Source organism: Rhipicephalus sanguineus, chromosome 7 (assembly GCF_013339695.2).
Source record: "Rhipicephalus sanguineus isolate Rsan-2018 chromosome 7, BIME_Rsan_1.4, whole genome shotgun sequence".
NCBI classification, from domain to species: Eukaryota; Metazoa; Arthropoda; class Arachnida; order Ixodida; family Ixodidae; genus Rhipicephalus; species Rhipicephalus sanguineus.
This window is the reverse complement of record NC_051182.1, coordinates 143,899,690-143,913,673: the sequence shown is the minus strand read 5'-3', so window position 1 is coordinate 143,913,673 and position 13,984 is coordinate 143,899,690. Positions and strand designations below refer to the sequence as shown.

At 47.0% G+C, this 13,984-nt stretch overlaps 1 protein-coding gene across 2 annotated transcripts in view; it reads left to right on the top strand.

Moving 5' to 3' along the window:
• Positions 1-13,984, top strand: part of LOC119400138 (leukocyte receptor cluster member 8) — a 36,043-nt gene that overhangs the window by 1,330 nt on the left and 20,729 nt on the right. For both annotated transcript variants that reach the window (XM_037667117.2, XM_037667116.2), the window contains exons 2-3: positions 4,208-4,438; positions 6,384-6,444. In XM_037667117.2, the coding sequence (XP_037523045.1) occupies positions 4,208-4,438; positions 6,384-6,444 (292 nt within the window). The remainder of the gene's footprint in view (positions 1-4,207; positions 4,439-6,383; positions 6,445-13,984) is intronic.

Here is a 13,984-nt window from a genome sequence, read left to right as displayed (position 1 = left end):
CAACCGTAAATTGGAGTCCAGGACTGCTCTCTGGGTCGTTACAGATACAAACACTTCAGTCTTCATTGATGTACCCTCTCTCTCATTTTTTAATCCCCTTTGGGAAAGTGCTGCGTACCACCTATGTACTCGAGTTCGCTACTTGTCGGGTAAAAAAAACAAAGATCGGACTAGTTGGTAGGCGGCTCAGATTGGATCGGCACAGATACTAGCACAAGGAACACAAGATGCGGACAAGCTTCTCGGTGTCCTGGGTTCCTTGTCTCTGTATTTGCGCCAGTCGGTTCAACTTCAAAAAAAAAAAGATTACTTAGAATTTAAAGGACAGAGTTCCCGAGTTGCATTTGTTTAGTACCGAACTTCGTACCCAAAACATTGCTTCCATGCACACTTCGGTATCTGTGCTGGCACAGTCTGAATTGCACTTGTCTAGAGTGGCCAGTCAGCTGCTTCAGCTGCTGTTTTTTTGCAAATATCTGCAGAGACAAGACGACATGACGATACCAAACATAGTCGCACTGCATGCTAGGTTCTTGTGCTACAATCCAAGCATGACCGGAAGCTTGTAGCTTATGCGAGGTAGCAGCTGCGGACGGCGTCCGGAGCCGTGCACTCTAGACAAGTGCGATTGGGCTGTAGAAGCTACGTACTAGAGTTCACTACTTCCTGACGGATAAAAGAGACAGCCAGAGTTCCCGTGTTGTATTTAGTACTGAACCTTGTATTCAAAACGCTGCTACTTGTGCACGCTTCGGTATCTGTGCTGATACTAGCTGACCGCCAATAAGAAAGCGATAGGCTTACCACTGGGTTTCTTCAAGGAACAGCGCAAAAAAAAGGACAGCAGAAGATGCAAGCAACAATTTTATTGAGAAAAAAAAAAAAAACAATGCACCGCATATATATACCATGTTCACACGCAATAACCAGTCACAAAGTACCGAATCATGCAGAATGCCACAGAAGGAAAGGGCTTTACATTCATATTCACAGCCACCTGCAGTACTGCATACGTGTTACAAGATTGTCCTGTTTTTTTACGCTGTTCCTTGAAGTATGTACAAGAAGCTCAACTATCCCCACTTTTGGAATACTATTGGGACTTACTTTTGATGCTGAAAAGCTTGGCGAGGTGGGCATTTGAAGCCGAAGATCTGGCCTCCTTGCTTGCTTGGAAAGCTCGTCGGATTTCGAAGCATCCGCCATGGCCGCGGCACCTTTCACTCACATCGACTCGTACAGTAGAACTGATATACTTTCAGGGCGGCATCGTCATGGCAGGTTTTTGCCGCGCCCGATAGTGAGGCCGTTGTCTCTACGTCACACTTGTGACGCCGGACGGGCGTCTTAATCTTGGCGCGACTTCTCCGGCGCTTTTTTGTACGGTCGCTTATCTTTTGCGAGTGCTAGATAAGGCATTAAAGGCGAATTTGCCGCCCCTTCACGATGCCTCCGCGGCTCCGTAGTGCGAGCGTAGGCAGAACGTGCGTTCCGGCTTGGAGTGGTAAGTGGCATAATGATTATGTAAGTTAGTGTTGAGAGATCTGACGAGAAGTTGTAGCCGAACGTTTTCGACAGTGGGGTGTCATTTCGTCTCGCGACAAAGGCGGGTCCCCTCGTGGAAAGTGTTAGCTCCAGCAACTTTCTTTGTTCAACTTCTCAGCGCTTTGACATTCCAGTCTTTCCCTGAAGTTCCATCAGGTTCGAATCGCTGGGGTAATTCGTAGCACGGAGGCATAAGGCCTGCACTGATAGCAAGATGTTGAAGTTGAAGAGATTAGTTGAAGTGAAATAGCTGCAGCGCTAAAAGAACAGGGACAAAGCGAAGACGCGAACCATCATACACGGGCACCATGTATGTCGGTGTGTGTAGCCCATCTATGTCGGTTCGTGTTCTCACTTTGTCCTCGTCCCTTTGGCGCCGCAGCTATTTTCCTCAAGTAATGAAGCAACTAGCTCAGCAACATGCCTTGTTAAAGAGTAGTTGAAGTGCATAGGAAACGGCCTTTGCAAGTGAGCAAGCACATTCAGTTAGATGCATCATGCCACAAATCGCTAGTCTTGGAGAGCTCATCATAGCAGTTGAGGCATGCTTCATGCTTACGCCAGACAAAATGGTATGTTTGAACGGATGCTTGGCCAAGCTGGTTCATACTTGGGAAAGATAAAACAGTGCAAGAAAGACTGAACACACAGAGAGGGGCAGAGCGCAGTCTGTGTGTCATTATGTGTGCTGTCTTTTTTTTCGCTGTTTTATCTTTCAAACATAGTATCTGCTATGTACTGCTTTTTAAAAAGTCAGTTTGACAAGGTTGTGGTTTGGTTATGGAAGTTTTAACTCGATTGGAACTCATCCGAATGCATCACACTCGGGCTACCTTCGTTCCTGAAACTTTTCGTAAAAATGTGATGCTAGAGTTAAGAAAGCCTTTAGTGGGTGTTTCCAAGGGTTCTTTTTGCGCTATTGCTCAGCATGGAACAGTTGTCTCCGTTGTTTTAAAAGCTGTTTTATCTTTATTCAGACATGATTAGACAGAGCAGTGGCTGCTGCAGATATGTGGGCTTTGTTTAAAGGCTAGTGAATGCATCCCCAGAGTTTTCCAAACAGTCTGTCTGAGCGAAGTGCCTGAAATGCACAAAACTAAACTTTATTAGAAAGAAAAAAAATAACAAGTGGGCAATAGCAAGCATTCTTTGGGTGCCGTCGATTCTGACAGAAACCATATGTCGATTTGATATCAAGTGTTGTTGGTACTTTTGGGCAGTTTACAAGGCGAGGTATACTTGCATCGTGATTCTCTTATTAGCACGGTACTTATTGTTATCAACCACTGATAACCACGCGGTCACTGGTGATCTCGTCGGTGCGGCACCACTCACGCTGGTAGTGAGGCGAGATTGAGGAAATAGTTGTGATAAAACTAAGTTGCACTGGCTCTTCGAGACTTCTTGTTTGCGGTAGTTAAGCAGTTTTTTTTTTTTTTTTTTTAATGGGGGGACACAGCTCAGTATGTGGGGTAGCATCGTGTCAAAACAGTGACATGGGACAAGGTCAAGCAAGGGCAGTCTTTACTGTTCTGGTCTTATACCCCTGTCGCATGGCACATGTAATGTCATTTGCAGTGAACTTAATTAGGTGTTGATGCCATTTTTTTGCAGCTACGTGGGCATAGTAAATGACATTCACAGCTGATGGCATTCGTCCATTGAATACATTTTCTGAACTCGTGCAAGCGTGACGTGTAACCTCGACAACAGGAGCTTGGCAAAAAATTGTGAAGGCGATAACTTAAAGCAAAATGTAATCAATGTTAAAGTTCTTATTAATGGCTGTTTTTAACTTTTCGGTAACTTTTTGGCGGTAGTTGAAACAACTTGTGCTTCGGCTTCATGCCAATGCCTGCTGTAGGCCATGCTTTCACACGCCCGTTTCTTCTTTCTTTTTCAATTCGTCCATGTTGTGTTGGTTCTGTAGTGCCACGGCAGCAACGTCAGAATTTCGCACAGGATGTCTATCTGCCAGCCATGGAAGCAAATTCTGCAGTTTCTTCAGCGGAGACTGATGGCAAACATCAACAATTGCGAATGCCATCTTGTACAACTTTGTGGATTAAGAAAGTGAAACTGCAATGGCGTGCAGTATGAATGTCATTTACTGCGAGTGACATTACATGTGCTGTGTGACAGGGGTGTTAACTTGATATCCTTTGCGTCTGGTCACACTGTAAGCACAAGCGAACTATACCAGGAACAAGTTAACGCTGCATCACAAAACTCAACTTCTGTCTCTGGTTAGTCCGAGAGTAAATAACAAAGTTCTGGAGAATGTTACGGTCTGTAACACTTGAAGACGAAAGCCTTCTTCACACTGGGTAATGCGTTAACTCGAATCATACAATCGGTGAACAAAGTTCTTTCAAGGCATAGTGAGCTGCAGAGCTAGACGTGCGGTAAGTTAACTTGACATTCGTAGTTGATTGCATTGTCGAGGTTATATCAAAATCGATAAAGAATTATGAGAGGTTATGAAGAGGTGCATCCTCCCTTAAACAAGTTTAGTACCGGGGTATGTATTTTCATTGTGTTGACATAAGGCTGAAAAAAAAAATGCCTGGACATATGATGTGCCTCCCTGGCCACCCTCATAAGAAACAAAGCATAGCACACGAAGATACTGATCTGAGACCTTGTATATATAAACGTGCAGTAAACCGGAAAGCAGCAGCAAAGAGATGGAGGGTGCCGTGCCCGTGGACCCGAGCCAAGCTTGGGAGAACGCGCGCAAGGCCCTCGAGAAGGTGCAGACTAACACTGGCAAGGCCACAACCGGCAATGAACAACAGGCTGCTCCTCCTGGCTATGGCGCAGGCTTTGGCTACGGATTCTGGCCCGGACAGCAGCAGCCCCAGCAGGGGTGCATGTATCCCGGCTACATGGGGTGGGTGGCCGTGACTTGTGTTTTGTGTCGTGAAGGCATGAAAAAAATCTTTAAATACGGGGCTTTATAGAAGCGAACGTTTCGACAAGTGGTCTTGTCTTCAAGATTGCTACTTTAAAAAAGAAAAGACCACTCGTCGAAACGTTTCCTGCAGTGACGCTCCATGTTCCGAGGATTTTTGATCTCGTCAAGCTTCCGTCTTTCCTTGAGCCTTATTAAATGCGAAGCATTTCTTAGCGAACCTCTGGCACTTTGAGCGTTTCTATCTACGTATCTATCTATCTATCTATCTATCTATCTATCTATCTATCTATCTATCTATCTATCTATCTATCTATCTATCTAGCCGCCTACGTCTGGGAGCTCTCATGATCACCTCCTTAACTTGGTGTAGACCAAAATTTGCATGGGAGGGTAAGAGGATTTGATGAATATGATTGCCGGGTCATGACATCAATAACGTTAAATCCTGTCGCGTACGTCGTCAAACCCTTTCCACTAGACACGTGTGGCACATACCTGTTTACCACGGGCCGCGGTGTGCGGGTATGCGCCACAGGTGATTGACAGTTTATATCTACTCAGGAACGGCGAGAACAGACATTGGTAACTTAAATGCTAGAGCGTTAAGGAAAACCAACATCAGTAGCGTTGACTCAACGAATGGAAAGAATAAAAATTAGGATCGCAGCAGGAATCGAACCCAAGCATTCTGTGTGGCAATCAGGTATTCTACCACTGAGCCACGCCAGGTCTATAAACTGGCTTGGAAAAACAGCCTACGCAGGCGTGCCATCGGTGCAACGTCACCTGTGGTTGTGGTGCTGGCTATCTAATTTTACAAGACAGCAATAAACACTGCATGATACTCCTACGATGTGTACTCCTAAGACACAGGCGTCATATCAGATGAGCGTCGGCTGTTCCAGTGTTGGCTTCTCTTTTATAGCGGTCTAATGAACATTACATTTGTATTCCTATGATTCAGGAAGCTATATTGAAGCATTGCTCGACCCCGGAGGAATACATTACCGAAATGTACATATGATATCCACATAACCGCACCGTAAAGTGCACTTCGTCCACCAGAACGACGCAGTGTCCTCTTCATTTCTTACGAGGCTGGGCGATGGCCTCATGCTGACCGAGGATGATGCCAGATTAATTGACAGCCGCTTTGTAGACTAGGCTACGTAGGCCACATACGCCCAGGTGGTCTACGAATACGACAAACACCATCCAATGAAGTTGGTCTACGTAGCACTAGCCTCAACGGCCTCTACCTCATCAACACGAAGGGTGGCTTCAGGTTCGGACATGTCGTTGGCTCTGTCGACAGATAATTTGTCGACAAAATGACAGAGGCATCCACGAATTTCAACAGCTCTACTATACCACATACCTCACTGCACATGGACCCCTCGTCACCACGATCACGACTGGATCCTTTAAGAAGTCACGACCAGCTGCTGGTGCTCACTGATCATGGTTATGATGCCCTTGATCAAGAACTGTCAAGAACTTCTTGCACACATGCACACGGGTTCGTGAAACGTGCGTGCGTTCTCGGGACACGTATAAGCACTACATATCAGCTTACCGCGTCTGGTTTTGGTAATACCCACGTTGCCATTGGCAGCGTTACCCAACCGTAAACAACTGGTTATATAACACATATGCGGCTCTCCAACATATATATGTGTGCGTATAAAATACATACAGATCTTTAGCGTCATTTTGTAACGTGTAGCTCAGTAAAAAAAGTACGTCACAGTCACCTACCCGCCACATGCTTCGCATAACATCGACTCCCACGTACGTGGGATCTGCCGAACTTTTTTGTACAAGTCTTGTGTGACAGTTCAAGGAACACAGCAGACATGAACAGAGAGGTCTGCTGGAATCTCAGATTTGTGTAATTTAACTTTCTGCTGTTTTTGTGCAGGTACAACGGTTATCCACCTCAAGGACCCGGAGGGGCCGGCTACGGCTTCTACCCCCATTTTGTGAGTACCTCGCATTTAGCCAAAGGGCTTGCCACACGTGTGTTTTGCACTTCTACTTTACTATGCACCTTGTCAGCGAAGGCTCCCTGGTCGTGGCCGTAATCTCCTCTGGGCTGTTGTTAAGGGGAGACACGGGTCTTCTAGAACAAAAAATCGCCAAAAAATCGACTTTTTGAAATATTTTTTTTCGCAATCTAGACGTCCTAAAGAATCTATTGCTGCGATATTAACGCGTTCCGCCGAGTATTTATTTTGTTATTGCGCTCTAAAGAGAGCTTCATGATCGCTTTCGCTCGAAAAACGCCCCCCGAAAACAGGCAAATTCAATGCCGTCGCCTGCGGTAACCGTTGGCCGCAGCGCGGCCATTTTGGAATCATTCGAGAGCTGAATTCTTCTACATTCCATTTTTAGCGAGAAAACACCTCTAGGTCTGGCGACTATGGAGCTGCACGCCAACGAAAAAAAAGAAAATACTCGCACGGCATTGGCGCGTTTGTACCACGTGGGGTGAATCCTGCTCTCTGATTGGACGACCAGAGTTTCGTCTGCCCGACAATGCGAGACGCCTTGTCAAAAATTGTTCGGACGCGACGATGGCTGGCGGGCGACGCAAGTTCGCGACGGCTCATGCCTACGGCAAAAAACGTAAGCGTCGGTCTCGGATACCTAAAGCAGCATCGAGTGGATCGACGGCAACGAGCTCTGCGACATGCGCCAGCGGGTGTACGACATCCACCGAAGCTGCAGCCGCGCAAGCGATGCCTGTGGCCGACGACCCGTCGAGGACAATGCGCGTTGACACGCTCCTTGTTTCAGAAGCTGAGAAAGTGGCGATTGAGCATCGCGCGGAAGCGCAACGCCAGAAGCTTTCTTCATTATCACCTACGCGCCGAAAGCAGTCGCTTATCGGAGATTCCCCGGAAGCGGCGGGGTGCGGCACCGAGTTTACGCTGCTAAGCCTACCGCTGCTAAACCAACTGCTTCGGTGCGCGAAATGCGAATTCTGCTCCGGCCCTTTGAACGTTTCAAGAGGTGACCGTGAGTACGAAGTGGCAGTTAAAATAGTGGTGAACTGTGCCGTCTGTGGAGATGTCAGCACCGGATGGAGCTCGCCGAGAGCAGGGGGGAATGCGACCTGCAACCCATTCGAAGTGAATGTGCTTGCTGCTCTGGCAGTTATCAGCACGGGAAATGGGCAGACCGTGCTAAACGACATTTTCTCGGCGCTGAACATTTCTCGTCGCGGTATGCACAACAAAACTTACCAAAACTATGTAAAAACAAAGATGAACCCTGCCGCCGTGAATGCATCCGCGGGAGTCATGAGTGAGTGCGCGACAGCTGTGAAGGCCATCTATTCCGAACTGAACTTCGGGAACCCCGGCAATATCGCAGTTTCATTTGACGGGACTTGGCTCACTCGTGGACACCTGTCACACATTTGTGTGGGAACTGTGATCGAACTCTTTTCGGGATACGTGCTGGACTTCAAAGTTCTATTGAACTTCTGTTTGGGTTGCGAAATTGGCCCCAAGGACGGTGACCCACGATACAGTGAGTGGCGAGCTCGTCATAAGTGCCAAAAAAACTCTTCGAGCAAGCCTGGCCAAATGGAGGTGGAGGCTGCCAAAATTCTGTTTGGCCGGTCCCTTGAAAAACATGGACAGCGTTACACAACGATGTTGTGCGACGGAGATAGCCGCGCTTTCAACAGCCTTCAGGAGGAGAAAGTGTATGGCTTTGTGCCCATCGAAAAGGAGGATTGTGTTAATCACATTCATAAACGAATGGGTGCTGCACTGAGAAACCTCTTGCAGAAGAGCAAAGGGGAAGGTCGGCCAAGCCTCGGTGGCAAAGGCAAGTTCACTGCTGAGCTTGTTACAAAGCTTACGAATTATTATGGCTGGGCACTCAAGGCACACCAGGGAAACATTGATGAGATGGAGAATGCTGTCCTTGCCACGTACTATCATGTGACTTCCACAGATACAAAGCCACAACATTCACGGTGCCCAAAAGGTGAAGAATCATGGTGTGCACACAACCAGGCAGTGGCAAGGCAGCAGGCTCCTCCCAAGCACCGGTACAACCTCCCTGAATACGTTGCTGAAGCTCTCCTCCCAGTGTACACTCGCCTCTCTGATCGGAAGCTGTTGGAGTGCTGTCAACGAGGCAAAACTCAGAATTCAAATGAGAGCCTCCATTCAGTAATCTGGTCGCTTGTGCCAAAAACCAAACACGCCTCGCTCTTCACAGTCGAAACTGCTGTTGCGGAAGCAGTCGCCCGGTTCAATGCCGGAAAGAAACGTGCCTCTGAGGCCATTTTGAAGGAGCTGCATTTGAGTCAAGGCAGCACAGATGTTGAAAGGTGTCTAGAAAAGGACCAGCGGCGGCTAGCGGCATGTGACAAGAAGCATACCAGAGCAGAAAACTTCAGGAATGCCATGAAGAGGAGGCGTGTGAAAGAAAATGATTCTTGTTGCAATTGAAAGCTTATGAGTTCCTATACACAATAATACTACTAAATTATAGACTTGGTCAAGAGAAAATTTTTTATATGCTGATAAAACTGATAAAAATTTTCATGTTCCCAACCATTACATTACAGATGGCAATAACTTTTATAAAAATATAGCTAAAATTACAGTAATGGTTTAGTTGTGATCCTTGATTGTTCTAGAATATGGCCATATCAAGTTTTCTAGGATATTCAATGATTAAATTGCAGAACAATTGGGCAATTTGATCATTCATTATTTATTTAATATCTCAAAAACTACTTGAGCTAAGAAAAAATGGATTGCATATCTGTTTATAGCAGGTTAAAATATACATTGCCTGAAAATTTCATTTGAATATGACAATAAACAAAAGTTTTTTTTAGAAGACCAGAGTCTCCCCTTAATATGTGTGACCCCCCAAAAATGCACTGCTGAGGCTGTGACGTGATCCTCCTCTCCATTGAAAAGGTGTAGAGACCTCTTGAACGGAGAGAAGGATCACCTCCTTTCTGGACTGTGGCACGGGAGTACAAAGGCTGACGTCAACAGTGCATTTATCAGGGGGTGGTGGTGTTGGCATGCCTATTAATAGCCTAGAGGAGGGTCTCTGAAAGGAGCCTCCTGTGAAAAAATCTATACACGGTTACCAAATCAAAAAAAGTGATTACTGTCCCTCCCACAGTTAGTTTGTAACTGCTCCGTCCGGTAGTGCTTACTTATTTTCATGATGTCAGAGTGTTTCAGGCGGTTGACTTTTCCGTACAGACACAGGTTTGTGTCGCTAGTTTTAGATAGGAAACGTCCTGGTAAATTTTGTCGGAGATTCTGACAACACTGCTCAGCCAAACATAATGTTTTAGGCAGTAATGACGATCCTTTAACTATTAATGTGTGCAGTGTTTACATTAGCCAAGAAAAGGTACTTCCGGTTCGAGCAAAAACCAGCTAGCACGACTCTTGCGCAGGTGAAGAGCAGGCACGATGTGTTTGTGTGGGCGGAGCTGACATTTTTTGTTGTGTGCAGTGTTTACATTAGCCAAGAAAAGGTACTTCCGGTTCGAGCAAAAACCAGCTAGCACGACTGTCTTGCGCAGGTGAAGAGCAGGCACGATGTGTTTGTGTGGGCGGAGCTGACATTTTTTGTTAGGTTGTAACCGAGTATAGCAGCACTGAAATGGTTCATAGTTGGTGACTACGAGTGGAAAAAGGAATTTCATTCACTGAATGGTTGGATCGCCTCTTTTGGCAAGTGTCGTCGCCCTTTTTTTGCACAATTTATCGGACGTGGCAGAGAGGTCGCATGTTTTATCTAGACCCCATTAATTTGTACTGGTAAACACATTGATGGTGCTTTGTGTACATGGGGGCGAGAATGTTCATGTTGAGAATGCTCAGCAGACCCGCCACGGTGGTCTAGTGGTTAGGGTGCTTGACTGCTGACTCGAAGGTCGCGGGATCGAATCCCTTCTGTGGCAGCAGCATTTTCGATGGAGGCGAGAATGCTTCAGGTCCGTGTAGTTAGATTTAGGTGCACGTTAAAAAACCCCAGGTGGTCGAAATTTCCGGAGCCCTCCACTATGGCGTCCCTCATAATTGTATTGTGGTTTTGGGATGTCAAACCCCCAACAGTTATTCAGAATGCTGAGCACTCGCAACTGGTGCACAAGGCAGGGCAATTAGGCTGCTGTAAAAGCTAGTGTCTTCTCTCAACGTCATTACAAGACAGTCACTGTAAAGATTCCTTTAGAAAAAGTTTTGTTTAGCTTCAGATACCTTTTTAATGGTGTGAAACAGCAGCACTGCACAGAATCGTTTAACGTGTGGTGGAACTTGATTCAGTACTGTGTATAACGCCAGCTCTTGAAATAGTAAAATTTTCGTCCATTTGTTTTGTAGCATGAAGATAGGTCAGTAATCGACACGGATGTCTGAGAAAGACTTGTTCAAATTTTATTGCAGTCTTTTGTGAGATGCATCCCGTTTCCAGTGATTCCACTCCTGCGCCAACTGCGCCAAAGTGCGCCAAATTGTATTTGCTGCGCCATCCTGATAATATCGACGAAATTTGCGCCAAACTGCGCCAAAGTCTTGGGTTTGGGGGCGTCTATCACCGGCAATCGCACCGCCGGCGCGTCAGAACATGTGAAGCTCGATCTTGGGGCTGCCAATAAAGTCGCAATCATGGACCAAGAATTATTCCGCTGAATACATAGCGCTCGCGCGTGCGTTCCGAGTAAGCCAGGATGCCATGCACGGTGCCTACGCAGCTTCTGTTCTGCAAGTCGGCTCGACACCAAAACGCGCTCTCCGCAGAGGCTCGTGACGTCTAGGCCTATCGGTAGCGAGAAAGTGCGACGGCGATTCGTCGGCGGACGTCGTCTGTTCCAGAAACGCTGCTGATAGCTCGTTTCAAAGCATCGCACGGCACGTAAGGAAAGCAATGTTCAGTAATAACTACATGAGTGCCGCTAAAATGTCTGTCACTTCTGTTTCCGGACATCGCGGAATGAAATCTGGGATCGCTCGCAATAGATATATGGGACAATATCGAATTTTCCTTGCTTCGCGTTTATGGAAAAGCACGCGAACGGTGGAAACGCGTTGACACTTTTCCTCAGATATACTTTACCCATGGATCTTCATCCAGAACAGCTTTTTCGCAATTCCTTCCGCCAGCACGTCCGAGTTTGTAATCACTCTGCGGTAAATACCCCCTAAAAGGCCCTGCCCTTTCTCGAGCTCACGTGCTAGGGTTCCAATTCGAATTTTTTGCTTGCTTTTTTTAAAATGTCATCTCATTAGTAAATCATATCTCCTGGTCGGAGCAGCCGCAAATGCGCAGCCAAGCGAGTGACATGTCCCTAGAGCCAATGGGGACGAATATTTGGACACGATGGTAGCGCCGTCTGGATTCTAACGGTAGTTGCAAAAACAATTCAAAATGTTATCTTGCTCTCAACAGAAAAAGCTTTTAGCATCTTTCACATGCAAGTTAGTTTTAAGAACTACGAATATTGTTTGTAGATTTTATAGCTGTGTATAAAATGAAATATGTTTCAAACGCACAAGGGCGTTTTGATATGGCGCCTGGCGTTCCGCATAGCAGACGATGCCATCGTCGTCTGCTTCTACGTCGCCGCTGCCCCCCACTCGCTCCGGCAGCCCCCTCTCCACCCTACCTGAATTTTTCCTCGTTTCCGTAATGTACACTACAGTCACTTACTCATTAGGTACTCACAAGTATCTTGCATACTTTAGTAGGGCAGTGCTGCCGCATGCAGGCCGAGAGAAATGACAACGCTGATCACACGAACTTGCTGCAATAAATTATTTTATTGCGACTGCATCGATGGTTACACAAAATGAAGGACACGTAAGTAGCGTTTTAGCATGTATACCAGCGAATAACATGCATGCATAAGTGTTTATATGCAAAGAAGGTACGTACTACGCATAGCCCCACCACAGATGTCCGGAGCACAGAAGCTGTCCAGCGTTGGATGATAAATAGATCCAACTGCACGAAGCCCCTCGCTGGTATAAGAAAGGTATACCGCTAAAGTCCCTGCACTTCTGCTGCTCAAGATGTCGCACCACTTCGTTCACAGTATTCAGCAAACTGTCTGTAACTGATATGAACATATCCGCGTCCCTTTCACGGCCACCAGTGCGGCGTGACTTCTGTTTCTGGTTTGCGCTGGTTTGCGCTGCCACAAAAGTGCGTCACTTTCAAATCTTTTCAGCCTTCGCGCTATACACGCTTCTAACAGCATAAAATAATGAGAAACGGTTTTTTGTGCATGTGGACCTGAAGTCTTACAAATAAAATCGGCGAAAAAAAGGCTTAGATGGCGTTTCGATTACCGCTGCCGGCGGTGCGCTGTCGTCGTTTCGATGGGGGCGGCACCTGAAGGCCCGGACGCGAAGCTCGCATCATGCCACCGGCTTGGCGCAGCTGTCAGAAGCGGGCCCACAGTGAAGCGGCTACGCCATGTTACACGTCCGCCCCTCGCTTTCGGGGGTCAATAGCTAACGGTTAAAAAAACTCAGTTTCGCTTAAAAGCGAAGCAATGAATGCGATACCAAAAAATTGTATTGTGAAACGAAGTAAGACTAGCAGCTAACTCTTTTGGATCCGATCTCGCGTAACTCAACAAAACGCTGGTTTAAGGGAATATGGCCCCTCCAGGAACCGAAGCGTTTTCCTTGCTCTGAGTTCTCTAAACGCGAAGTAAGCGTTGAGAGCACAGCAAGTTTACGAGCCGTCTCCTGATGCCTCGAGATAGCGCGCGCGCAAGCGACTGCGCCCTTCGAACGATGCGCCCCTCCCCCCTTCCGCTCCCCTGGCGTCCCTTCATGCTCCTTACGAAAGACGGGCGGGGCGTTTCCTCTCTGTTTGATGAGCAATCGACGGCAGGCCGCACGCGGAAAGATGTTATCTCATGCGCTGTCCGTGCGGCGGAGACAGACGGCCGGCTAGTTTAATCTCCGCTTCAGCCGGGTTCGTCGCCAGCGCTCGCGAGCTTTTACCCGCGGTAAGAATGCGCGTGGTGATGTTATTAATTTGGACTTTATACGGCAAATTACGGCGACGGCGACGGCAAAAATCCGCCGAGAGTGTCCATATAATTGCTATCGCAAGGGTCAATGTACGGGGCAGATTTTGCGCGTCCCCCCTCTTAGGTGATTAGGGGGGGGGCCGCCCCCCCCCCTCTGCCCCCCCCCCCCCTGTGCGCACGCCTATGCTCCTGAGATGATTTTTTCCATGAGATTTGCAATGAATCGAAATATTTCTAGCCTTCATAAGAGCCCCATAATAATGCTCAGGTGCTTTAATGTTAATGCAATATGCTTCTGTATTGCACTCCAGGATGTAAAATTCGCTGCTCCAAAGCGCTTCCAGATCCAAAATTATCTGCTCCAAAGTGCTCCAAGATGAAAATTTTGCTGCTCCAAAGTGCTCCAAAACTGAAATTTTGCTGCTCCAAAAATTGCTCCAAATCAGAAGTCCTCGGTAGCATCACTGCGTTTCACACTT